This window comes from Stenella coeruleoalba, assembly GCF_951394435.1.
Source record: "Stenella coeruleoalba genome assembly, chromosome: 15".
NCBI lineage: Eukaryota > Metazoa > Chordata > Mammalia > Artiodactyla > Delphinidae > Stenella > Stenella coeruleoalba.
Genome location: NC_137161.1, coordinates 50,543,936 through 50,569,874, shown reverse-complemented (window position 1 = coordinate 50,569,874; position 25,939 = coordinate 50,543,936). Strand labels below are relative to the sequence as shown.

At 44.2% G+C, this 25,939-nt stretch overlaps 3 protein-coding genes across 4 annotated transcripts in view; 2 read left to right on the top strand and 1 right to left on the bottom strand.

Annotated features, from left to right (window-relative positions):
* Window positions 1-11,409, top strand: part of MEIOB (meiosis specific with OB-fold) — a 29,537-nt gene extending 18,128 nt beyond the window's left edge. Inside the window, exons 8-14 of the mRNA XM_079943835.1 lie at window positions 350-402; window positions 490-585; window positions 3,311-3,412; window positions 4,871-5,024; window positions 6,997-7,180; window positions 7,893-7,979; window positions 10,772-11,409. Coding sequence (XP_079799961.1) covers window positions 350-402; window positions 490-585; window positions 3,311-3,412; window positions 4,871-5,024; window positions 6,997-7,180; window positions 7,893-7,979; window positions 10,772-10,882 — 787 coding nt within the window. The 3' untranslated portion in view covers window positions 10,883-11,409. The remainder of the gene's footprint in view (window positions 1-349; window positions 403-489; window positions 586-3,310; window positions 3,413-4,870; window positions 5,025-6,996; window positions 7,181-7,892; window positions 7,980-10,771) is intronic.
* Window positions 11,410-11,450: 41 nt separating this feature from the next.
* FAHD1 (fumarylacetoacetate hydrolase domain containing 1) lies at window positions 11,451-20,352 on the bottom strand. Its single transcript, XM_079943831.1, has 2 exons — window positions 19,016-20,352; window positions 11,451-11,742 (listed from the first exon to the last, which is right to left on the bottom strand). Exon 1 carries the CDS (start codon window positions 20,077-20,079, stop codon window positions 19,414-19,416), a length of 666 nt encoding a protein of 221 aa, XP_079799957.1. The 5' UTR covers window positions 20,080-20,352; the 3' UTR covers window positions 11,451-11,742; window positions 19,016-19,413.
* A 73-nt stretch (window positions 20,353-20,425) lies between these two features.
* HAGH (hydroxyacylglutathione hydrolase) overlaps window positions 20,426-25,939 on the top strand; it is a 21,547-nt gene continuing 16,033 nt past the window's right edge. For both annotated transcript variants that reach the window (XM_079943826.1, XM_079943827.1), the window contains exons 1-3: window positions 20,426-20,618; window positions 23,277-23,452; window positions 23,966-24,030. In XM_079943826.1, coding sequence (XP_079799952.1) covers window positions 20,543-20,618; window positions 23,277-23,452; window positions 23,966-24,030 — 317 coding nt within the window. In that variant the 5' untranslated portion in view covers window positions 20,426-20,542. The remainder of the gene's footprint in view (window positions 20,619-23,276; window positions 23,453-23,965; window positions 24,031-25,939) is intronic.

Here is a 25,939-nt window from a genome sequence, read left to right as displayed (position 1 = left end):
TTAATGGCAGGAAAGAGTGACTTCAAAATTTTTAAACTTGTAGTCACTCAGTTCTAACTAGCCTGGAGTGACCTGGGTGATAGGAAAAGAAGGAATTGAAGGAGCAGAAGTTGTTAGAGATGAAAGGTGCTGAAAGGAATGATTTTCGTAGGTGTTAAATTTTCTGTGAAATAGGCAGTGTAGCCCTGCAAAATGCAGGAGAAGCCAAAATCCTTAACTGTGCCTTGGACCGTATGGGGGATTATTAACCTCATCCATTAAGACATCCTTTTTCTGGTAAATAATGTGGTCACTGCCAGTTTTTTTCTAATTTATTTGATTTTTATCACTTCTTTTTTAACACATGCAGTTGGGATAATGAATCTATTCTACTTGCACAGAGCTGGGTGCCACGAGAAACAGGTATAATACTTCAATGATTGCGTTCAATATTTGTCATTTTTTTATCCCCCTGTGTAATAATTTTAAAATGGCTTTTTTCCCAAACAGTAATATTTGCCTCAGATGTAAGAATAAGTTTTGACAAATTTCGGAACTGCATGACAGCAACTGTAATCTCAAAAACGATTATTACAACTAATCCAGGTAAAAAGCTATCTGAAATTTTTTATCCCTTTGGAAATGACTACATCATGTATTCTAATATTTGTGCAGTGTGTTTAAGAATGAAGCTTGGATTTCATTTGAATTAAAAGTGAAAAACTGCTTTATATGACTTTGAAAAACTTACAATGAGCTATATCTTTGATATCTTTACAAAAGAAATGTGAAAAACCAGACTCATTTTAAAAAAAAAAAATTTGTTTATTTATTTATTTTTCGCTGTGTTGGGTCTTCGTTTCTGTGTGAGGGTTTTCTCTAGTTGTGGCAAGCAGGGGCCACTCTTCATCGCGGTGCGCGAGCCTCTCACTGTCACGGCCTCTCTTGTTGCGGAGCACAGGCTCCAGATGCGCAGGCTCAGTAGTTGTGTCTCACAGGCCCAGTTGGATTTGTCTGGTGGAAAAGGTTATCAAGCTTGACAGTATTAATCGTATCAAAACCTCAAGACTGGGCTTCCCTGGTGGCGCAGTGGTTGGGGGTCCGCTTGCCGATGCAGGGGACACGGGTTCGTGCCCCGGTCCGGGAGGATCCCGCATGCCGCGGAGCGGCTCCGCCCGTGGGCCATGGCCGCTGGGCCTGCACGTCCGGAGCCTGTGCTCCGCAGCGGGAGAGGCCACAGCGGTGAGAGGCCCGCGTACCGCAAAAAAAGAAAAAAAAAATACCTCAAGACTAAGTTAATGAGACAGATTTGAAGGATGTTGTGCGTTTGGCTCTGAAAACAGGTTCAAAGGGGAAATGTCAAAGTGTTTTGAGCAATGCTAACATCATTAGAATAAATGCCTTATTTCTCAAGGAGACAAATATAAAGGAGAATATGTATAACGGTGTGTGAATTTCAATATGCTTATTTAAATCAGTCTTATTTCTAATTTCCTGGGCTACACATGCCACGTAGAAGTTAAGAACCTCTAAATGGTTTGAGCTTTCATCCTAGCCAGCATGTCCAGGCTTCCTGCCCCGAGAGAGTTCATCAGATGGGGAAGGAAGAATTTGTCCCCCCACAGACAGTCTGGGATGACCCTGTTGTCCTTAGAGCTCTTGACAGCAGTGCCTACACCCCACCCTTCCTACCAACTTCTGTCCCAGGATGCTCATTAATTTACAGATATTTAGTGAATGCCTTTTATTTGACAACTACTGAGGTAACTTTAACACTTTCTGGCACAAGGAAGTACATGAGTGGATGGATGCTCAGATGGATGGAAGGATAGTCACTATAACTGAAGCACAGAAATGAAAAGGCAAAACCCCTGTCTGGGATTCCAGTCTAGTTCTGAGAAAGAACCAACAGTGATAAGACTTGTGGTACAACAGGACGAGGAGGAAGAAACCCTGACTCTGTCCAGGGGAGTCAGGGGGTCCAAGCATTGGCAGGACGGTTTGCAGAATGTTGGAGATGGTGAGGGAGGGCTGAAGACAAGCAGGTGTTAGAGGTTGGGGCTTGGAGTTGAAGGGTGTCAGAGTTAGAGAGCCCCTCTTCAAAATCAGATTCGTGCCTTCTGGCACATTATCTCACTATTCCTGAGGATACTCATGTCCCAACTTGAGGAGCAAGTTTTTTTTTTTTTTTTAAGTATTTTATTTATTTATTTGGCTGCTTCGGGTCTTCGTTGTAGCATGTGGGGTTTTTAGTTGCAGCACGCAGGCTTCTTTCTAGTTGTGGCACACAGCTCCAGAGCACACAAGCTCTCTAGTTGTGGCACACAGACTCTCTAATTGTGGTGCGCGGTCTCCAGAGCACACAGGCAGGCTTCTCTCCAGTTGTGTCGCGTGGGCTCTAGAGCACTCGGGCTCAGTAGTTGTGGTGCGCGGGCTTAGTTGCCCCATGGCATGTGGGATCTTAGTTCCCTGACCAGGGATCAAACCCACATCCCCTGCATTGGAAGGCAGATTCTTAACCACTGGACCACCAGGGAAGTCCCGAGGAGCAAGGTCTTTTTTTTTTTTAATTATAAGAACCTTTTTAAAAATCTTTTTATTTATTTATTTATTTTTGGCTGCATTGGGCTTTCTGTAGTTGTGGCTAGCGGGGGGCTACTCTTCGTTGCGGTGCACAGGCTTCTCATTGTGGTGGCTTCTCTTCTTGTGGAGCATGGGCTCTAGCCACATGGGCTTTAGTAGCTGTGGCACGTGGGCTCAGTAGTTGTGGCTCACAGACTCCAGAGAGCAGGCTCAGTAGTTGTAGCACACGGTTTTAGTTGCTCCGCGGCATGTGGGATCTTCCCGGACCAGGGATCAAACCTGTGTCCCCTGCACTGGCAGGCAGATTCCTAACCACTGCGCCACCAGGCAAGTCTGGAGCAAGCTTTTTAAACAACCTTAAAAAATTTTTTTTCTGACTAGAAAATAAATACATATAAAATTCAAAAAATACATAAAAAGGAAGATCAGCTGTAAATTCACCATCTCATAAGAGATAATCATTTCTTTGATACATATTCTTCCAGATAATTTTGCTTATGTATCTTTTTTAAAATGAAAGGGAATTGTATGACAATGTTTTGTAAGCTGCTCTTTAAACTCATGATATCTGGTGTACATCTCTGTGTTAATGGAGCACCCCATCACATTGTCAGTGGCTTTGTAATATTGTGTTTGATTGTGTTCTTATACGTCTTCACTTTTTACTGGTAAAAATAATTTTGGATCATTTACAGTGATTTAAAAAATAATCAGTTTGCTGTTTACTTATTATGCATTTTCAATTAAGATACACCAGAAGCTAACATCCTATTGAATTTTATAAGAGAAAATAAAGAAACGAATCTTCTGGATGATGAAATTGACAGTTATTTGAAAGAATCCACAAATTGTAAGTGACCTTTAAATATTATTTGAATTTTTAAAAGGCCAGAATTTGGGCCTGTAAAGTTACTTAGTAAAAGATATTGTATTCTTATTATGTAACTGCTACACTTCCACTTTTTATTTATTTATTTTTGGCTGTGTTGGGTCTTTGTTTCTGTGCGAGGGCTTTCTCCAGTTGCGGAGAGAGGGGGCCACTCTTCATCGCAGTGCGCGGGCCTCTTACTGTCGAGGCCTCTCCCGTTCCGGAGCACAGGCTCCAGACGCGCAGGCTTAGTAGTTGTGGCTCACAGGCTTAGTTGCTCCGCAGCATGTGGGATCTTCCCAGACCAGGGCTCAAACCCGTGTTCCCTGCATTGGCAGGCAGATTCTTAACCACTGTGCCACCCAGGGAAGCCCTATACTTCCACTTTTTAAAAGGTAGTTTAAAACTTTTGGAGGCCTATATAACCTTTTGCGAATCTGATGAGAGCTATGACCCTTTCCCCAGAAAAGTAGCTGTACCCACACATAGAATTTTGCATAAAATGTCATGTGTTCACAGACCCCAGACTGAAGCTTGACTTTAAAAGGGATGCTGGGACTTCCCTGGCAGGCCAGTGGTTAAGACTCCATGCTTCCAAAGCAGGGGACGTGAGTTCTATCTCTGGTTGGGGAGCTAAGATCCCACATGCCTCGTGGTGTGGCCAAAAAAAAAAAAGGGATGTGGTTTGTTGCCGTCTGTGGCTTATGCTTAGACACTCAGGAGAATGGCGGAAAGCAGAGGGAAAACTTCAATCATTCCCTGAAGGCCCGTTCTTGTAACTTCATCCTAGGAGGTGAAATACTTCCTAATAATTCCTCTCGAGAGAGTAACAATTGAATTAAGCATGAAATAAATTATGCTGCAAGTCACATTAACTTGTAAAAGAAGAACTTTGTTATGCTTTCCTGGGGGATATTTAACATGTTTCCTTTCTTTCTTTTTGTTTTTTTTGTTTTGTTTTGTTCTGTTTTGTTTTTCGGCTGCACGGCCTGGCTTTTGGGGAACTAAGCCACGTGGTGCAGCCAAAAATAAATAAATAAATAAATATAGTCTCTTCACCATTTAAAAAATTGAGTTGACTTGTCTTTTTCTTATTTATTTTTAAGAATCCTTTAGATATTCTGGATATGAACCCTTTATCTCCTTATAGATTGCTAGCATCTCCCACTCTATGGCTTGCCTTTTCATTCTTTTAATGGAATCTTCTGATGATCAGAAATTATTCATTTTAATAAAGACTAATTTCTCATTCTTTTCCTTTTTTGCTTTTATGTCCTTCTATATAATCAGTTTTAATATATCATATATAATAATTTTTCTATTACATAACTTAAGCTGCTACGTATTCTCATTTGAGCTTTGTAGCTTTTCTATTTGGATATAATCCTTTGGAGTTCTTAGAATATATTTAGAACTTCCATGACTTTTCTTTTTTTTTAGTAAATACAATAGTTGATGTCTATACAGTTGAACAATTAAAGGTAAAAGCTTTGAAGAATGAAGGAAAAGCTGATCCTATCTATGGAATTCTTTATGCTTACATTTCTACACTGAACATTGATGATGAAACTACAAAAGTAGTTCGAAATAGATGGTAAGCAACCAAATTACTTTTAGAAAGTTCATTCTTGTAAGAAATAAAAACAGTTATTGTTAATAAATTTTTTTTTTTTTTTTTTGGTACATGGGCCTCTCACTGTTGTGGCCTCTCCAGTTGCGGAGCACAAGCTCCAGACGCGCAGGCTCAGCGGCCATGGTTCACGGGTCCAGCCGCTCCGCGGCATATGGGATCGTCCCAGACCAGGGCACGAACCCGTGTCCCCTGCATCGGCAGGTGGACTCTCAACCACTGTGCCACCAGGGAAGCCCCCCTTGTTAATAAATTTTAAACTCTATAAAAGTTAAGCTATTCTTTGACATAATAGTGGTTATGCATTTGAATAGTGGTTATGCATTATGCATAAGTGGTTATGCATTTGACAAACTATTTAGATTCAAAATTATAATTGCCTTTTAAAGCAAAATTTAATTTACTGTGTTTCAGCAACCTTAAAATAGAAAGATATAATAATGTCGAAACTTTTAGCTGGGATGAGAAACTATTGTTTTATGACAATTTGAAAATTATTTTGGTGACCACATCCTATAGCAATACAAGTAATAGCATTTTAATAAATTATTTCAACTGTATGAAGAATATGATTTCCAACCTCTCCTAGGTCAAAGTTAGTATCTACTTGCATAGAAAAGTAAACCCAAGTAGATTTAATAATCTTAGCCAAAAAATGCTTGGCAAGAAAATTCTAAAATGTTATTGTGAAAGCCTCCCTATGGATTTATAATTGACATTTTTATTGACATAGTTCTAGATTCACATGGCACTGTAAGAAATAATATATAAACTGTACACTTTGTGCAGTTTCCCCCAATGGTAACATTTTGCAAAACTATAGTATCACATCATAGATAGTAATGACATTAATTAAATCCACTGATCTTATTCAGATTTCCCCAGATTAATATGCATCGTGTGTATGTGAAATTTCATATAGTTTTATCATGTATGAAATGATAAACCACCACAATCAAGAAATTGACCTATGGATTTTTAAAACATTGTATGATTTGGTGTTAAAGTTGAAAAAAACTAATGTAGAGGCTGTTGTGTAAGGCAGGTGTTTATTTTTTGAAAAATATTTTTCAAAAATTAAAAAAAATGTTATTGTCTCCCTTATTTTTCCTACATCTTTAATATTGATATCTGAGGAAAAGTATCTAAAACTTAATTCAAAAGTTGATCTGTGGCTTACAAGAAACCAGTATCTTCAGATCATTCCCTCTGCTTGAGAAATTTGAATTAGTCTCTGCCTATTCAAATTGGCAAAGTAATGACTGCTTCAAAAATATAGAAGAGCATGGAATTACCCCTTAAAGAGAGGAGAATGTGTCACTAGCAGTGCTAGCAGCATTTAGAGTGTGAACCTCCCCAACCCTCAGGTTATTCTGTGGATGTACAGAGGACTTAGTACAGGACCAAATGAGCATTCATGGAACTCAGGCTTTCTAGGCACAAGACGGGATTCCTGCCCTCAAACTCTGAGCCAGGAGATAAACAAACATACCTGCAATAACATGGAATAGGATGTGATAGGGTGTAAGTTCGTGCTGAAGTGTAAGTTGTGCAGCTGTTCAGAGAAGGGAGGGTGTGGGGCTGGGGTGCAAGTGAGGAAGGCCCCAGTGGGGGAGTGATCCTGGGCAAGAACCCCAGCATGGGGGAAAGTAGGAGGCAGAACTGTGAGAAGACTGGATTGTCCCAGTTTCCGAAGCAGGAATACTGAAAATGAGGTTGACTGCATAGAAAGCATGTTGTATTGCTGTGCATTTTTCCTTGTTATTTTGTAGGTCTGTTTTGTACCCTGCTCAGCACTGAGCACTCTGTAATTACTTGCTCTGTAAATATTCCAGGTGCTGACTTAGGCTAAAAGTCTAAGTGATAATTCTTCTGCTAGAGATCAGATTTGTCACTTAGGGCCTTCACATTCTATCTTGTCTTTGTTTCTTTTCAGTTCAGGCTGTGGTTACATTGTAAATGAAGCATCCAGCACTTGTACAACTTGCAACAAAGATTCTTCAGAATTTAAATCAGTTTTTCGCAGCTTCCATATGCTAATTGATCTTACTGATCACACAGGTACCCTCCACTCCTGTAGTCTCACAGGAAGTGTTGCTGAGGAGACTTTGGGCTTCACGGTAAATAATAAAAAGGAAAATATGTTTAGAAATACTTCCAAATTGAATTCGCTTCCCCAAACATAGGTTATTTTGGTGAACATTTGATAGAAATTAATTCATTAATAAAGAGGTCTGGGAAAAATCAATCTTGACTTAAACACACATTGTTTTTATGAACAAATAATTACATATTGCATATTAAAATTCTAGCTAACATTAACTGTTAGGAATAACAAGAGACATCCTTGGTGACAGTGGAGAATAAACATGACATTTTATATAGTCAAATAACAATGGGCCAAACAACACCTTGGAGACACTGAGCAGGGTCCTCTGTGAGGAGGGTTTGGCAGTATTTCACCTTCCCAGGTGTATAAGGTCAGCCATGAGCTCTTCCTCAGTCTGCCCCATAGCATAGCAGCAGAGATTAGCTTGTGTGCTTGATGTTAGGTTTGATGTTTTTTATTGTTAGAACCCACTCATGAAGTTTACCATTAAGCCTCAGTGGTTTCCACTTTGTTAAGGGGGGCTTTCTGTGCCGAGCCACCTGGCTGGCTTCAGACATTCAGTTTAGAGCCTTTCTATCTAGCCTTATCTCCTCCGTCAAGAGAATTGACCTGTAATTACTATGGATAAATTCCATTTCCAGTGAGCAAATTTGTTTTACATTATTGTCAAGATGAGTTATCTATATATTCTTTGGAAATATTTGTTTAATTTTTTTATCCAGGTAAATGAGTTTCTTGCAATGACGGATGAACAGAAAACAGCATTAAAGTGGCAGTTTCTTTTGGAAAGAAGCAAAATCTATGTAAAGGTTAGTGCATTTTATAGTACTATATTATTCTTTTTTAAAACGTATTTATTTATTTGGTTGTGCCAGGTTTTAGTTGTGGCAGGCAGGCTCCTTAGTTGTGGCCTGTGAACTCTTAGTTGTGGCATGCATGTGAGATCTAGTTCCCTGACCAGGGATTGAACCCGGGCCCCCTGCACTGGGAGTGCGGGCTCTTAACAACTGTGCCACCAGGGAAGTCCCAGTACTATGTTATTCTATATGTTCAAGCAATAAGAAAATCCTGGAGTATGATGTAATAAATTAGGGAATTTGTTATATTTTTAATAAACTTTTTTATTTTTATTTATTTTTGGCTGCATTGGGTCTTCGTTGCTGCGTGCAGGCTTTCTCTAGTTGCAGCGAGCGGGGGCTACTCTTTGTTGCGGTACACGGGCTTCTCATTGCAGTGGCTTCTCTTGTTGTAGAGCATGGGCTCTAGGTGCGCAGGCTTCAGTAGTTGTGGCGCATGGGCTTAGTTGCTCCGTGGCATGTGGGATCCTCCCAGACCAGGGCTCGAACCCGTGTCCCCTGCACTGGCAGGCAGATTCTTAACTACTGCGCCACCAGGGAAACCCAGGAATTTGTTATTTTCAATAATGCCCAGTTCCCAGATGTGCAGAAGGATTTGGCTACCATAGAAACAGTGGAAGTAATCAGCTTTTTTCATATAGTATAAAGAAGTTATAAATGATACAAAATAAAAAGACCAACAAAGAAAATATTAACTGCGTTAATGTTAACTCCAAGGCTAGGAACTGGGCTTTAGAGTCAAAGCTGGGTCCCCCCCGCCCCCATGTGCGATGCTCCTCACTTCAGTGAGCAGTATTCAATAGCAAGTTAAATGCTGCGGTGAGACAGACTTGGGTTTGACTCCCAGTCCCACCATTCCTCAGCCTATGTGACCCTGGGGAAGTTAATTAACTTCTCTAAGCCTCTAAAATTCTGTGCTCCTACAACTCTGATCAGAGCAGACTCCCGCAGCAATAGCAACACTTCAGTGTTGGAAGGCCACAGAACCTTAGTGTTAAAAGTGTAAAATGGGCAGTGGGACAAACTCCCCTTGTTTTGCAAATGAGGAAAAGAGGACCAAGAAATGTTGCTTCTTGCCCCAGGTCACAGGTGAGATAGGGCTACACAGTCTACATTATTTCAGATATTTCCTCTTTTACACTCTTAAAAATTTTTGAGCTCTTAAGTGAGTTATATCTGTCAACATTGTACTAGAACTTAACATTGAGAAAAATTTTAAATGTATTCATGAGCACACATTCTTTTAGCAGTTAGAACAATGATATCTCATGTCATGTAGTCTCGAAAACTACAGTGCACTCTGGTGAAAGAACGAGAGTAAGAAAGGCAAAGAGCATTTTCATATTATTATGAAGATAGCTTTGATCTCATGGATACCCTGAAAGAGTCTTTGAGAACACTGGGTCTGCTCCATCTCAGCCTCGTAAGCAGGTTTTCCTGTTTTCCTGTGGCTTCCTTTCCTTGCAGCCTCAAGCATATCTGAATAGATTACAGACATGGAGTCACCAATGGCCTCAACAATATTTCTAGGACCTCAGTTTGAGGCCTCTTCATTACTAGGCCAAAGGGGGAAAATTACAGTAATATACTGCATCTCTTCCACCATTTGCATGAATCCACCTAAATACTGTATACTGTCTATACCCAAATCAGCATATACTCAGATCCTTGTCCAACTTTGTGGTTTCCCTCCAAACAGGAGGTACCAGTTGCTCTGAGTTTGATCAATTTAAATTCATGGTAACTTATTTATAGTTTCCCAAACTTGATTCAAATATAGCAACAAATTGCTCTCAAGTAAATGGATATTGTACCTTTCCAAAGAATATGTTAAAAAGATATTTGTCAGATTTAACAAAGATTTCAAGCAGGTAGTGGTTATATCACAAAATGTAATAAAGATTGTGAGCCTCAAATACAATTTCAATTGTTATAAATCAGTTAAAACAGAACATGTAATTTAAAAAATAAGAACTTACATTGCTCTGCTAATAAGATAAAAACAAAGGATTTCCATATAGGACATTTTGTATATTTATCATATTTCAATTAAAAATAATGGCTACTTAAAGTGGTTCATTTGGAGGGATTTCAAAGTGAGTTATTCATTTCAATGTTTTAAAACACATAGTGATATTAGTATCACAGATCCTTGTAAGATCTGATATTAATGTTAAAGAATAATTTTCAAAAAGGTTAAATTGACTCATACAAAATAAAATGAATACATGTCAAAGATTTAATTCAATTCATTAATTAATGAAGGAAATTAAAGTGCCTAGCTGATGTGTCCTTCCACTCTATACTAAATAAAATGTTGGTGAGAGTGCTTTGTAAATTGTAAAAAGTGAGACATCATTATTAATCAACTGCATCATGATATTGTTGTGCTCTAACAGGTCACGTTACTGCTGCGGGTTCACGTCTGTCACAATTGGTTGTTTGAACACACTTTAAGCCCATTTTTCTATATGTTGGATTTGAAATGCCAACTTTCCTACCTGAGAAAAAGGTCATGAAAAATTGATGTGGATTTTTACAAAATTACTGTCAGAAGCCAGATCTATAATTTTTCTCCCAACTCTGCCTGAGACTGGAACTCTTTCCATTGTCTTACAGCTTTAACTGAAGTATTTGTTCATATCTGTAAAGAAAACTCATTGCTGTTCTCTATTTGTGGTCATTAGTTTTCAGCGTTGTATACCAGGTGATTTTAGAAACTAACTCTCTTTTTCTCCCTGCAGTTTTTTTTATCTCATAGAGCAAGGGGTGGACTGAGAGCGAGTGTGCTCTCCTGTAAGCTCGCAGATCCTATCGAGGCAAGTAGGAACTTGTCTGGACAAGGAAATATTTAAAAACCAGACGTCATTTTAAACTCTGGAAAAGAATACAAGTTTTAACCGCCTTTAAAGTGGAAAATGAGTTTGAAAATTACAGATAAAATTGTATTTTGTTCAAATGTGGTGAGAATGTTTCTGTAAATTGTTATTCTGTTTCCCCCTGGAGTCAGTTAAGAGTAAATCCTAAAATCCCCCTCTTATTCATTTCTTAGAAGGCCTTTTCTACTGGCTTTGCCCTCTCTCTCTTCCCAAGTTGGAAAATGTTTGCATGAATTAATAAACAAGTTTAATCTTTCCCACAGATATGAATGATTTTTCTTAAGCCCCTTTCCTCTTTGTCTTGTTTGCCTGGAGAAAGATCAGAACCTATAAAAACAACGTGGCCATGGCTCAGACTACTTTGCTGGAGCTGACGGGCGCGGACGACCGGTTCTCCCAGTGCCGGGTGGGGACGGCAGAAGTCCATGGGTGATGCTGTACAACTGTTTTGATCACTGTAGAGCTTTTCTAGTCGGTTGCTTTCTCTGATGACACATCAGAGCTACCCAATGCTTGTGAAGGCTTGCTGACTCAGGCTTGACATTTGTGAGTCTGAATCAACTCAGGGAAGACCAGCTTCAGAAGTTTCACAAGCGGTGACGAGTCTTAGGAACTTGGAAGGGTGGGTGACCTGCTCTGCTTTGACAGGGTGACGGCCCCTCCACTTCAGCTGCCTTTGCAGCAGCCCCAGAGTGCTCTGCTCAGCTCCACACCATCTCCGGTCACTGGTCACTTGCTTCAGGGCAAAGACCCACCACTGCGGTCAGTGTTGATCCACAGTGTGGGAGGTTTGTCCAGCGTAATTTGGGTCTGGCACTTCAAAGGCTACACTTCACCTACCACAGGAGTGAAAAAAGAAAAAGTAAGTGAACGAAATTCTTTTATAAAGCTGGTGTTGGGAGATAAACTTATCTTGTCAGTAATGTTTTCTCTGGCTTTAACCATATGCAGCCATGGGGGAGGGATATGAGTTGACACTTAGTGTGTCTAAATTGTGGTAATAAATGAAGTAATGAAGATCTTGATCATAGTTATGCAAATATCAAGTGTACCTGATGAAGGGCTTCCTTCCTTTCTCCCTCGGGGAGGGGATAGGTGTGTTAATCAGGGTGAATTGTGAAGGTGGACAGGGAAGGAAGGAAGGAAGGAAGGAGAGTGGTGCAGGGACAAGGATGCCTGGCCCAGATAGTGTGTCTGGCGCTGCTGTGCCAGGCCTCCTGGGGCTCTGACCTCCAGCAGCAGGTCTCAAAGTGCCAACACCTGGTACTTTGGGTGCCAGAACCAGCTGTCTGGGCTCCTATAGTCCATGGCCCTCAGCTGCTCTGGATGTTTCACCACTAGCCTCAACTGCATAATACAGGTACAAAATACCAGCATTCTCAAAGTAGGTGCATATGCAGTACTTAGTGTTGCCTAACCAAGGCCTGTGAAGGCCTAGTGGGCAGCAGAGGGCTCTGCATGACTTCCTCACTGCTACCATGGTGACCTCTCAGTCCGCTGGCATTTAACTAAGGAGACCCCATGCCTGTCACTAGAGGGACATCACAGTTGCTTATTTCATCTGATGAAATTGGAATCTACAGGGCTAGCTGTCATGCCACACTGAATCAGAGGTGCTTCACAGAGCTTACTTAACTTACACATTCACAGAATGAAGATTACAAACGGGTCAGTATCTAAAATTTGGCTGTAGATTAGCCAGAATGCAGGTACTTGAAGTATCAATGAAAGAAAGAAGCATTCTGCCCCATCAACACAAAATCTACAACTCCCTGTCCAGGATCTCTATTTCTCTGCTGCTCTCCAGAAGCTGCTTTTCCTGGTCCTAGTGACTTCTGATCTACATGTTTTATATTGCTTTATATAAATAGTTTGGTGACTATATAATTTTTCCTAATCTTCTATTAGTGGTTCATTTAAATACAGTTTTCCTTTCCTAATTTTGCTTTGGTGAGGGTTTTTGTTGTTGTGGTTCAATACTCTGTACGTGGCAGAAACACAATATATATTTATCCACCTATTACTCATCTTGAGGAACCCTGGAGTTGTTTTTGCTTTTTAAATATTTTTTATCATAAAGTTTTATGTGTTTATTGTAGAAAAATTAGAGAAAATGATAAAAAGGAAAAGGAAAGAAAAGAAAACCCATAATCTCCCATCCCAATTTTTTTTTTCCAATTTTTTTAAACTGGTAGGAAATATATTCTTTTCTTATAAATGTGTTTTTGTTTTGTTTTTTTATTGTGGTAAAATATACATCACATAAAATTTACCATTTTGACCATTTTTAAGTGTACAATTGAGTGGCATTAAGTACATTCACAATTTTTGTAAACATCGCCACTATCCATTTCCAGAAATTTTTAATCATCACAAATTGAAATTCTGTACTCATTAAGACAATAACTCCCCATTTCCCCCTCCCCCAGTTTCTGATAACCTCTAATCTACTTGGTCTCTATGAGTTTGCCTATTCTTGGTACCTGATATACATGGAATCATACAATATTTGTCCTTTTGTGTCTAGCTTATTTTTCTGAGCATAATGTTTTCAAGGTTCATCCATGTTATAACGTGTCAGAATTTCATTCCTTTTTATGGCTGAGTAGTATGTATGAATTGGATAAATGTACCACCTTTTGTTTATCTATTAATATCTTGGTGGACAATTGGGCTGTTCCACCTTTTGGCTATTGTGATTAGCCAATCATAGCTACTTGAACATCTGTGTACAAGCATCCACATTTTTGTAAATGTCTTTCCTGAGTTTTTATCATCTCTCCATCTATGTTAGAGCATATAATTTATAAAATAAAACCAAAAAATTAAAAACATATGATTTACAAATACAGGTTATACTATAACCTGCTTTTATACTTAATAATTTATAATAAACTTTTCATGCCATTAAATATTCTACATAATTTCAATAGCTACATATTTTATTATATGAGTATATGATAGTGAATGTAACCAATCTAATAACATTTGACATTTAAAATGTTTCACATTTTTTGCTATTACAAATGATGGCTATAGCTAAATCTTTGGCCACATTTTTTTTTTTTTTTTTTTTTTTTTTCCGGTACGCGGGCCTCTCACTGTTGTGGCCTCTCCCGTTGCAGAGCACAGCCTCCGGACGCACAGGCTCAGCGGCCATGGCTCATGGGCCCAGCCGCTCTGCGGCAAGTGGGATCTTCCCGGACCAGGGCACGAACCCGTGTCCCCTGCATTGGCAGGCGGACTCTCAACCACTGTGCCACCAGGAAAGCCCCACATTCTTATTTCTTTGGGATAAGTTTCTAGATATTAAATTGCTGCAACAATGTTACATTATTGAATACTTTTTAATGTGATGGATTTTGTAATAAACACTTTATTTATATTATCTGATTTATGCAATTACTGTTATTTTGCCTACTTTACAAATGGGACATGAAGGCCAAGTTAGAGGAGGTAGATGTGGAGGTGGCTGAGTCGGCAGGCTCTGTGGCTGCAGGCTCAACCCCGTCTGCTACTCCCAGGATGGACTCCAGCTCTAAGCTTCTCCACATTTGTGGTTTCCCCTTTGGTAAATGGGGATAATAATATACCAACTCCTGTGGGCAACTGTTAAGACTAAATAAGTTAGTATATGTAAAGTGCTTAGACTCATGCACTTAGTATATGATCAATAAGTACCAGTTATTGTAAATGTCGAGGTATAGCAATATCATTGGCACTCATATTTGACAATATATTTGTTGTATTATGTCTATTCTGCTTTTATAATTTGAATTTTTTTCTAGTATCTTATTAGATTTACAATTACTTTACTCTTTCCCTTTAGAATATAGGAAGGTTTTAGCATATGAATTGTATTGAAAGGAAATATAAAACTTCCTTGAAATCAGATCCTACACCAACATTTACACCAAAGATGTGCCCAATAGTCTTGTTAAAAAGATAACTGTGGGGGCTTCCCTGGTGGTGCAGTAGTTAAGAATCCACCTGCCAATACAGGGGACACGGGTTCGATCCCTGATCTGGGAAGATCCCACATGCCGCGGAGCAACTAAACCCATGCACCATAACTACTGAGCCTGAGCTCTAGAGCCCTAGAGCCACAACTACTGAAGCCCGCGTGCCTAGAGCCTGTACTCTGCAACAAGAGAAGCCACCGCAATGAGAAGCCTGTACACCTCAAGAAAGAGTAGTCCCCGCTCATCGCAACTAGAGAAAGCCCATGCGCTGCAACGAAGACCCAACACAACCAAAAATAAATAAAATAAACTTATTAAAAAAAAGATAACTGGGCTTCCCTGGTGGCGCAGTGGTTGAGAGTCCGCCTGCCAATGCAGGGGACACGGGTTCATGTCCCAGTCCGGGAAGATCCCACATGCCGCGTAGCGGCTGGGCCCGTGAGCCATGGCCGCTGAGCCTGCGCGTCCGGAGCCTGTGCTCCGCAACGGGAGGGGCCACAACAGTGAGAGGCCCGCATACCGCAAAAAAAAAAAAAAAAAAAAAGATAACTGTATAAACACATGAAAAGATATCAGCTTCACTATTAATCAGAGAAACGCAAATTAAAAAGACCATAGCCACAATACCCAGTGTTGGCTAAGGTGTGAGCAAAAAGGTATTCTTTAACACTCTTGTCAAGTACAAATTAGTATATCCTTTCCCCTGGGCAATTTGGCGAAAAGTATCAAAATGTAACCGGCAAACTATTTAATAAATTTCACCTCTAAGACTTTCCCTAAGGAAAAAAACAAGTGCCAAATAATGTGTATGGAGGATGTTCCTTGCATCATTGTTTCTAGTAGCAAAGCATTTGAAACCTATGCAACCTCTAGGGCAGGGGTTCCCAACCCCTGGTCCGGGCCACACAGCAGGAGGTGAGTGGCCTGCTAGGGAGCGAAGCTTCATCTGTATTTACAGCTGCTTCCCATGGCTTGCATTACCACCTGAGCTCCACCTCCTGTCAGCAATATGGTGAGTTGTATAATTATTTCATTATATATTACAATGTAATAGTAATAAAGTGTACAATAAATGTAATGCATTTGAATCATCTGGAAACCGTTCTTCCCCTTCCCCCCCATCTGTGGAAAACTTGTCTTCCATGAAACCGGTCCCTGGTGCTAGAAACGTTGGGCACTGCTGTTCTAGGGGAGTGTTGGGCTCCACCCAGATCTCTGGTAGGCACCTAGCCCTCAGCTTCTATAAAGGTTGGAGAATTACCTGGGGAAGTTACAGTAGAGGTGGGGGAGCAGATTCTGGCAATGACATCCTCTTGGGATGGTCAGTGGACTGAAACTCATCTCCAGTTCTGAGACCCTGTTCTTAGTTTGTTCCCTGCCCTTTCTACTTCCTCTTCACTTCATTTTCCTGAGAGCACTCCTAAAAATCACCTTAACAAATATCCCCACTTAAGGCTCTGCTTCTGGGGTACATGATCTAAGACACAGTCATTAAAAGTGGTTATGAAAATATGCACCGACCTGGAAAGATATTCACAGTATATGCCTAATGAACAATTAAAAAAAGAAGTCCAGAAGAACAGATGTCAAGCCATATACTCTATATGAACTAATAATATCATGGATTTTTAAAAAGTTGTGATAAGGGTATTGTGACTATATAGGAGAATGTCCTTATTTTTAGGAGATGCATGCTGAAAGGGTAGAGTGTTTCTGCAACTCACTTCCAGTTTTCAGTTTTCCAAAACGTGTTTGTTTGTGTGTGTGTGTATACACACAGGGTGTGGGGTGGGAAGAGAGAGAATGAACATAGCAAATGTCAACAATTGTTGAATTTAGTGCAGGGTATATGGAGTTTGTTGCATTAGTCTTTCAATTTTATAGTAGGTTTAAATTTATTCAAAAATAAAAGTTGGTGAAAATGTACTTTCTGGGTATTAGGATTATTGCGATTTTAGCAACATCAGGAATTATGAGAATTGGTATCTCTCTTTTTGATTCCTGCAGTCAAGGAGTTTGTGTGCTATACCTGCAATGCTGATAGCAGCTGTCTGTGACAAAGCTTGTGCCACCACTGGGTGAACATTGACCTCAGGGGCACCGTACATTATCTGGATGCTGGCTTGTCCACCCAAGGGGGCCATATGTGAACACTGCTCCTGCTGTGTACCTTTAGGTTGCTTTCACATCTGTCAGCTTGGTAGACTTGGTTCAGCTGGACCTCATATCTGATAGTTTTACTAATAAACTCTCAATATAAGCATACCCTTGATTCAGCTCTTCCACTATGGGAACCTAGCCAAAGGAAATAACTACTAGCAAATAATTAGAAAATATTTCAATGACCAAAAATGGAGGACTGACTTCATCATATGCAATCACTGAAATGTGCTGACATGAAAAGATACTCACGATATATAGTGAAAAAAGGTTAGAAAAGTGTATGATATGAACAAATTCTATTTAAAAGATCACAATTACATCTGCAGATTTGGAAGAATGTACACCAAATGCTTAATTTGGACTGTCTCTGTGCATATGAAATTTGGGGTGTTTTGGTTTTTAGCTTATACATATTTTCTGAGTCTTCTATAATAAACATCTATTGCTTAAGCATTTGAAAAAAGAAGTGTTATTAAAAGATAAAAGAAGGGAGTTCCTGGGGCTTCCCTGGTGGTGCAGTGGTTGAGAGTCCGCCTGCCGATGCAAGGGACAAGGGTGCGTGGCCCAGTCCGGGAAGATCCAACATGCCGTGGAGCTGCTGGGCCCGTGAGCCATGGCCGCTGAGCCTGTGCGTCTGGAGCCTGTGCTCCGCAGCGGGAGAGGCCACAACAGTGAGAGGCCCGCGTACCGCAAAAAAAAAGAAAAAAAAAAAAGGGAGTTCCCCAGTGGCCTAGTGGTTAGGATTCTGGGCTTTCACTGCTGTGGCCCGGATGTGGCCAAAAAAACAAAACAAAACAAAAAAGATAAAAGATAGTATGACATTTTATAAACAAATCCAACTATGACACTTCCTCATAATAAATTATAAATTGCATAAAGTTTAGGTTGCATAAGACCTAAACATTTGAACTTTCTAATATATCAACTTAAAAGACGCAGCCTGCGTTGTGGTCAAGACTTCAGGTTTTGTACATTTAGAATGGATAAACAAGGTCCTACTGTATAGCACAGGGAGCTATATCCAATCTCCTGGGATAAACCATAGTGGAAAAGAATATTTAAAAAAAATTTTCTATATGTGTAAAACTGAGTCACTTTGCTGTGCAGCAGAGATTGGCACAACATTGTAAATCAACTATACTTCAATAAAAAAAAATACGGAAAAAAAAGACTTCAGGATTTGGTCTTGGGATGGCTGGGTTACATCTTGGCTCTGCCACTTAGCTGAGTGACCATACAGCCAGGCTGGCTAGCTTCTAAATCTGTCTCCGTCTGTGTAACAGGGATGGTAGTAATAATACCACCCTCCAGCTTTGTTGAGGATTAAATAATACGCAGAAAACTCTTGGCACAGTGCCTAGTAGTACTAAGTGCTCAATAAATGTTAGGAGCCAGCAGGTGCCTTCTGTTTAGGCTAACAGCAGGAGCTCCTGCCTGCCTAAGCCTAAAGGACTCCGCCAGGCACTCTGATAGCTGTGTTGTGCATCTCACTTAGCTTTTTGTCAGAGAAGGGAGCAGGTGAGAGCAAAAGCAGCACTCCCAGGCAGTTTGACTTCCCTGAAGCTTCCTTATCGCTGGGTGCGAGGTACAGGTGCTGATTAACTCTGTTAATAAAGCACAGTATTCTGGAGGCCAAAGACCAAGGTCTGAAGCCCCTTAATGAGATGTGTCCCTCCTAACCACTACTGGGGGGAAAAATGTACACTTTTAGGTCACACAAAAGACAGCATATTTATTTGGGAAACAATAGTTTCAAAATTATCTCCCGAACTCAGAATCTATGGGCCAGAATACACACCCTAAGTAAACAAGTGAGGTTTTCATTAATTGCTCACTTATTAAACTTTTAATTAACTATGTGGAGTAGTGTTTTTCCACATTTGCATGATAAGAATCACTTGGAGTGCCAGAGATTGATTCCATTAATTAATATATTAGGCCTGGGATGGCCCAGCAATTTGGAAATTTTTACTTTTACAAATACCTCCAGATGATTTTCATCATCAAGGAACTTTGGGAAACACTGATGAAACGTGCTTTTCCATTTCCTTTGCAGATTTTAAGTCTTGAACACGTGGTCGCAGAATGACCCACTGAAGTCTTATCCGGTCCAGTTTTAGGAAAGGAAAGTAAGTTTTCTGAACATTTGGCTTGTTGTTTCCTAGGAGGCACTGCTTCTCATTTCCATTTCTGGCCCAGCTCTTCTAGATCAGGTTTTTCTCCGACGGTCCATCTTCCTTGAGTTGAGGCATAGCAATCCAATCATTTTTAAAAAATTGGTTTCTCATTAAAGGATTATCACATTAAATAACCTTTTCTTGCTTTTATCTTGTTCCCCTTCCCCCTGAAACGTGTTAAGAAGTTAGGGTGCTTTGGATACACTCAATATTCCGGCTTTTCCACCTTAAATCTCATACTGACGACCCCGTGTATGCCAGCCTGGATCTCATCGTTTTCTTTAACGGGACCCACTCCCTTTGGCGTCCCGGTCAAGATAACATCTCCTTCTTCCAAGGTCATGATCTTTGAAACGTAGCTGATTATGTAGGGGATGGAAAAAATCATGGAGGATGTCTCACCCTCCTGCCTGAGTTCGCCGTTGACCTTGAGCCAGAGCTTCAGGTTGTGAGGGTCAGGGATCTTCTCTTTGGGCACGAACGCGCTGACCGGGCAGGAGGCCGTGAAGCTCTTGGCCAGAGTCCAGGGCAGCCCCTTTTTCTTGCACTCGTCCTGCACGTCCCTGGCGGTCATGTCCAGGCACAGGGCATAGCCGGCCACGTAGCCCATGGCTGCGGCCTCCGGGACGGCGCAGCAGCGCTTGCCCATCACCACGGCCAGCTCGAGCTCGTGGTGCAGGTTGCGGGTGTAGGCGGGCACGAGGACCGGCGAGCCCTCGGGGGCGTAGGCGGTGGACGGCTTCAGGAAGAGCACCGGCTCGCTCAGTGCGGCGCTCTGCATCTCCCTGACGTGGTCTGCGTAGTTCCTGCCCACGCACACGATGTTCTTCCCCCACTCCCAGAAGCGGGACAGCGGTCTGGTGGCAGCCATGCTCCTGCCTGTTGCCCCCCTGAGTCACGTGGACTCTGCCCGGCAGGCCACCGGACGCCGAAGGCTACCCGGAGAGGACCAACTACCTCGGAACGCAGTCCCGCCGACTCCGCCGGGTGCCCAGGAGTCGCGGCGCTCGTCCTCTTGGGAGCGGCTGTCCAGTGGCTGCCTCGGGGCTGACCCGGCCTCGGGACGCGGCCCGCTCCCCGGAGAGAGGCTGAAGTTCTTGCGCAGGTGCCTCTCAGGGGGCCCTCAGATCCGCGGCAGCGGGACGCTAAGGAGGCACCGGTGTGGCCGCGAGCGCTGATTGGCCGAAGGGCGGGGCGAACTGAGGGCACGGGTTTGGGCGCGAGCGCTGATTGGTCGGGGGTGGGGCGGCGGGCGCTGGTTGGCCGCGGTTTGCCGTCGCCGGCGTGAAGAGCCCGCCCACCCCTCGCGCCGCAGCCCGCCCTCCGACTCGGTCATGGTGCTGGGCCACTGGCTGCTCGGCTGCCGGACCCTAGCTGCGCTGAGAGCGTCCTGCGCCCGTTGCGGCCTGGGTAGGTGGGCCGGGGCCGCCGCGGGGCCGGACTGGCCGGGATGCCAAGGCGCTGGCCTGACAGGGGCCGGGGCCACGGTGACCGGCTCGTGGGGGCGAGGCGAGGCGAGCCGCCCGGCCGGCGGGTCCTGGCCGGCGTCGTAGCCGGGCTAAAGGCGGTTAGGCCGGCCGCAATCCGTGAGGCGTTCCAGCGCGGGGCCCGCACCGGGGGGACGGCGGGGAGCCGCTGGGGCTGCCGCGGCTGACGCTGTTTTTTATTGACACAGGATTTTAACCCCTAACTGACGTCGGCAGGCAAGCCGATTGGGGTCGAGAAAAGGCCACACAGCAGTTGAGTCAGACTTTGAGAGGGCTGAAGACAGAGTGGGGTAACTTGTCAGCTGGGGGTTGCTGAAGGATTTGTGCTAGATAAGGAAATGGGTGTTCCAGGGACGCTCGGGAGCCCTGTCATAGGAACCCTGCTTCCCTAAGGTCTGCCTGGCAGCCAGCGAGCGCCCCCATCCTCCTTGACTGCGGCGCCCCATACAAACCCCATTATTTCTAACGCCCAGGGATGATGGAACTGTGCCTGAAGCCGCACAGAATGCTGTGTATATTCTCCACGAAGTGAATCACAGCTTTTCATGTGAGCTGTGGCCGGCAAGAAAAGCCTGGGGCAGAACTGGGTTCTGTGAGCCGTGGGACCCTTGCCCTCTTTGGGTCTCCTATCCCCGCCTCAAAAATGGGAGGCGGGGCTTCCCTGGTGGCGCAGTGGTTGAGAGTCCGCCTGCCGATGCAGGGGACGCAGGTTCTTGCCCTGGTCCGGGAAGATCCCACATGCCGCGGAGCGGCTGGGCCCGTGAGCCATGGCCGCTGAGCCTGCACGTCCGGAGCCTATGCTCCGCAGCGGGAGAGACCACAACAGTGAGAGGCCCACGTACCGCAAAAAAAAAAAAAAAAGGAGGCGATGGGCGCCCTGACCTCCAAGGGCCTGCTCTTCCAGCTGTCAGATTCCATTTTCACTGTGTTACCTCTTGCTTTGTTGGAATATTTTGACTTTGATTTTGAAACCGCCTTTATTTCCTTATATCTTATCTGGCTGATGTAGCAATAGGGGCAGTGGGTTAAGCTGAGTCTTTGGAGCTGGCTAGCAGTTAGCTAAATGACCGCAGAGCCCTAGGTAGGGAGATGAAGCAGAAGGAAGCCATCGTTGGCCACTTCCAGATCTTACTGAGAGCAGTCGAGGTTCTGGAGTGCGCAGTGTGTCACCACTATTAAGGAAAGAGCTGGGTTTTTTCCATTTAGGGAACTCGTCAGAGCATCAGAGCTAAGAGTTTCTGTGTCAGGAGTCAGGCGGGTGGTGGAAGTGGGACTGTAGGGAATCAGCAAGAATGTGGCTGCCCCGTTCAGAGGGGGCGCCAGCCCTTTGATGCCATGCAGAAGGAGGGATCCAGTTCAAGAGAAGCCCAACAAAATGTGTCTCAAGGCTTGGCCTTGACTCTGCTCTGTAGTCCTCCTGGAGCTCGTATGGCACATATCGGGGCTGAGAGGAGGTGGCATAGCACAGAAACCTGATCATGTGAAAATGTTTGTTTTGCCGAGCATGAGGAGAAGGGCCTGGAAAAAGCCCAGCTGGTTGTCAAAAGGAGGACTTAGCTACCTCTGTGTGATCCTTAACGCTGCAATTCAGGCAGTTCCCTGGCCATGGCAGATGAGCTTGAATTCTGTATTAGACGGCCCCAGTGGACGTGGTCTATCAGTCTGTTGGTTGATGCTGCCTGTTCTCTGGATCCCTTTTTTTGGAGAGGTCCCATCCCAGCACCTACCTACTCCAGAATTTCATGGCTGTCTTCTGTCACCTTTTGCAGTTTTAATCCCTTTTACACTAAGATTTAAAGTATTGTTGGGGGCCTTTGGGAATTTTTAGATTGAATAGGAGTTTCATTGTTGAAAACATTTTGGCACCTGTCTCTTGGGCGGAGGATGCTTTGCCCCTTGGTCACTCCCAGCCCACCCTGGCAGCCTTCTTTGGCTCAGTTGGATGGTGATTCTGTATCATGCACACTCGAATCTAGAACAGTTGTGACCAGCTGTCCCATTTCTCAGGCCCCGGGTGGCTTTTGTGCATTATCCAAATTTCGAGTTCCTGCCATTTGAAAGTGGATATTGTTTTCTTTTCTGGCTCGAGACCTGAGAAGGGCTGTGAGTAACTGCACAGGACTCAGGCTCTGTTAGCTTGCAGAGGCAGCCATATGCCGAGGGAAAAGAGCCTGGCCTGGCGCTTTCATTCTTCATGGTCTTTCTCTGAATCAGGTGTGAACAACCCCAGAACTGGCAGTGGTCACATCTGACAAAGGTTTGAATCACAGGGACAGGCTGGCATTTGTGTCCTTTTAGAACCTTTGAAAAAGAAAATAGGGATCCTAAGTCTGAAAGAGCTGATTTCCACAATTATGAACATGAATCGTGTTCTCTGTTTTCCTTACGGATATGGTTAAATGAGGCTATCCTCTTCTTTATCAAAGAACTTAGAAAACCTCGTATTTCGAGGCTCACCACGTTGCATCCCTGGGATGTCACTTCCCCGGATGCCTGGACTGCTGGGCCAAGGGCTTGCTTTGAAGTCTCGGCCCAGCGTGGCCTCATGTGGACGCTGACTGGAACCACATTTTGTCTTCAGGTCCAGCCCTGCTGGGAATCTTTCTCCATCACACGGATTTAAGGAAGAGCTTGACCGTGGAGCAGGGCACGATGAAGGTTGAGTTACTGCCTGCTCTGACCGACAATTACATGTACCTGATCATTGATGATGACACCAAGGAGGCTGCCATTGTGGACCCGGTGCAGCCCCAGAAGGTGGGAGGCGAGGCCCCAGCACCAGTTCTTCATCTCCTGATGAGTTTGATAACCACAGTGCCCTTGCAACTTGGCCAAAGCTGAACAGAAATTAATCCATTTGGTTTTTGAAAAACAGTTAAACTAGTGTCCAGCCACCCTGTTACAGGGGCAAAGGGCCAGTGAGAGGGGTGGAAGCGACCAAAGGCTTTGGAGTGGAGAGAAAAGGGCTCCTGTCTGTAGAGTCCCTGGGCAAGAGAAGGAGGAGCCCTTCTCAGTACTTTCTCCTCCTCCTCAGGGCTTTCTGCCCCTTAGTGCTGCCTCTAAGAGTGGCAGTCTCTGCTGGAGGGGCTTTGAGAGGTTGTGGGTGGGACTGAACTGCCGAACAGATCAAGGGAGAAAAAGCTTCCTTGTCACCCTGCTCTCCTGGAGCTGGGGCAAATTGGCAGGCTCCACTGGGCATCACCCTGCAGACTGATGAGCCAGTGCCGGGGTGTGACTGTGGCCTGTGTCCTGCCTCATGTTTGGTTGCAGGTTGTGGAAATGGTGAGGAAGCACGGTGTGAAGCTGACTACAGTGCTCACCACCCACCACCACTGGTAAGTGCTCCAGAGGCCAAACTTCTGTGCCAGCAGAGTTGCTTGGGCCTTACAGCTGTGCCGCGCACACCCCAAGGGGGAGCATCCACCAGGTGGAGGGGGGTGGGGCGCTCGCAGGCTCCCAGGGGTCCCCCCACAGGTGGGAGCCTAGGGGCTCAGAGCCCTGGAAGCCCTTCTTTCCTCCACAGCTGTGAGCTAAGGGTCAGCCCCAGTGGGGTTCTGACGGGGCTTCTGGGCACTAGCCTCTGTGCTGCTGCCCTGTGTCCCTCAGGCCTGGTGATGGGGTCTGGTGACTTGGGGGCTCCAAGGGGAGAGGCTTATGCTGTATATCCTGTGGCCATGGGTGGACCTTTGGCAACATCTTTGAAAGCTCTTGTGCTTGTGTGGTGGGAAATTGGCCTTGATGTCGGGGAATAAACTAGTCTAGACATAAGTGTTTTTGAAAATCAAGCAATCATTTGGAGAGGTTGCGGTTTTTTTGATATTTGAAAGCTAAAGGATGAAAAAAGTTCTTATATTTGGGTCTTAGGACTAGAGTTGCCTGCCCAAGGCCCTTGTGGGTTTTTGAAACTTTTGAGGCTCTTCAAAGCTAGGAAAAAATGTTTATTTGGCTCTGAATTTTCTTTTCCAAATAACTGCCAGAGGGCAGCTAGGACAGCTTTGAACCTGTTCTGTGGCATCTCACGGAGCTTGGGGCGTGTCTTCGGGTAAAAGGACACCTTTCATCTTCTGTGTGGGAGTGTCACGTGGATGTGGTTGGCCAAAGTCTGCTAAGTGTTGGAAACTTGTTGATGTAACTAAGTCGCTGAGAATCTTTGGGGTTGTTTAGCCTCTGGGGTATCAGGTGTTACTTCCTGACTGATTTAGGCCCAAGGATCTGCAGTGACTACTTAGCACAGCCACTCCTTCTCTCAGAAACTCCGCCCCGTGTGGTGCCGAGGCGCCCTTACTCCTCTGGCCTCTGTGGGGCTACACTGGGGGGCTCCACCTCCCCAGCTTTTCACAGTGCGAGTCTCTCTCCCACGGCTTTTCCCACATTGTGATGCCTTATAAATTAAAACAGGCCCCAAACTGAGCTCCAGGGTGTGGCCTGTGCCACCCTCCCACTTATAGGTGGCATTTTCGGGGGTCAGTGATGAGTGTGCTGAGTGCTTGGTGCCAGCTTGTGTGTATCAGCCCCCTGCAGGGCAGGGAGCAGAGGGCTGCCCCCTCTTATCTGTGAGCCCTGCTGTTTCTGGGCCCGTAGGTGAATGTGTAGTGAGGAGCAGGTGTTCCCTGGTGATTGGAAAGCCCTCGCCTCATCCTGGAAAGGCTAATCTTCTGGGCTCAGGACACTCCCAGCCCTGCCCCGAGACCCTGGCAGGGCTTGCACTAGTGTATTTCTTACCCCACAAGGCCAAGGCGTGGAGCTCTTCTCTTGACCTGGGAAGCGTGGGGCACTCCTGGATGAGTTTCCAGGAGGTGCCTCAATGCTGGCTGCACATTCGAGTCACGTGGGGAGGTCATTCCAAGCTGGCCTGTCCCTGGGTGGACAGATCCCCCTCTGGCAGCTGGGCATTGTTTTAGAAGACAGCTTTGCAATCTGCTCGGGGCAGTGGGTCCCATCTGGTCTGTGAATCAGAATCACCTGAGGGCCTTTAAAACTCCTGGGCTGTGGGCTTCCCCAGGCCCACTGCATCAGGATGTGCGTGTGGGAGTCACGCCTTGGCGCTGTTTACAGATCCTCAGGTGACTCTGATGTGCCCAAAGTCTGGGAATCACGGGTGTAGGGATTATCCAGGTGTTTGTGATTTGGTTCATCTGCTCCAGAAGCTTCTGCAGCAAGACGGCAGGGGCACAGAAGTGCCTCTCTTGGGAATGGGGTGTCTGAGGGCATTCTTTTTCAGTGGAGCCAAATGACAGACAAGAA

Excerpts from the sequence above, each read along its gene's own strand:
- FAHD1 (XM_079943831.1), bottom strand. The coding sequence starts at position 20,079 with ATGGCTGCCACCAGACCGCTGTCCCGCTTCTGGGAGTGGGGGAAGAAC.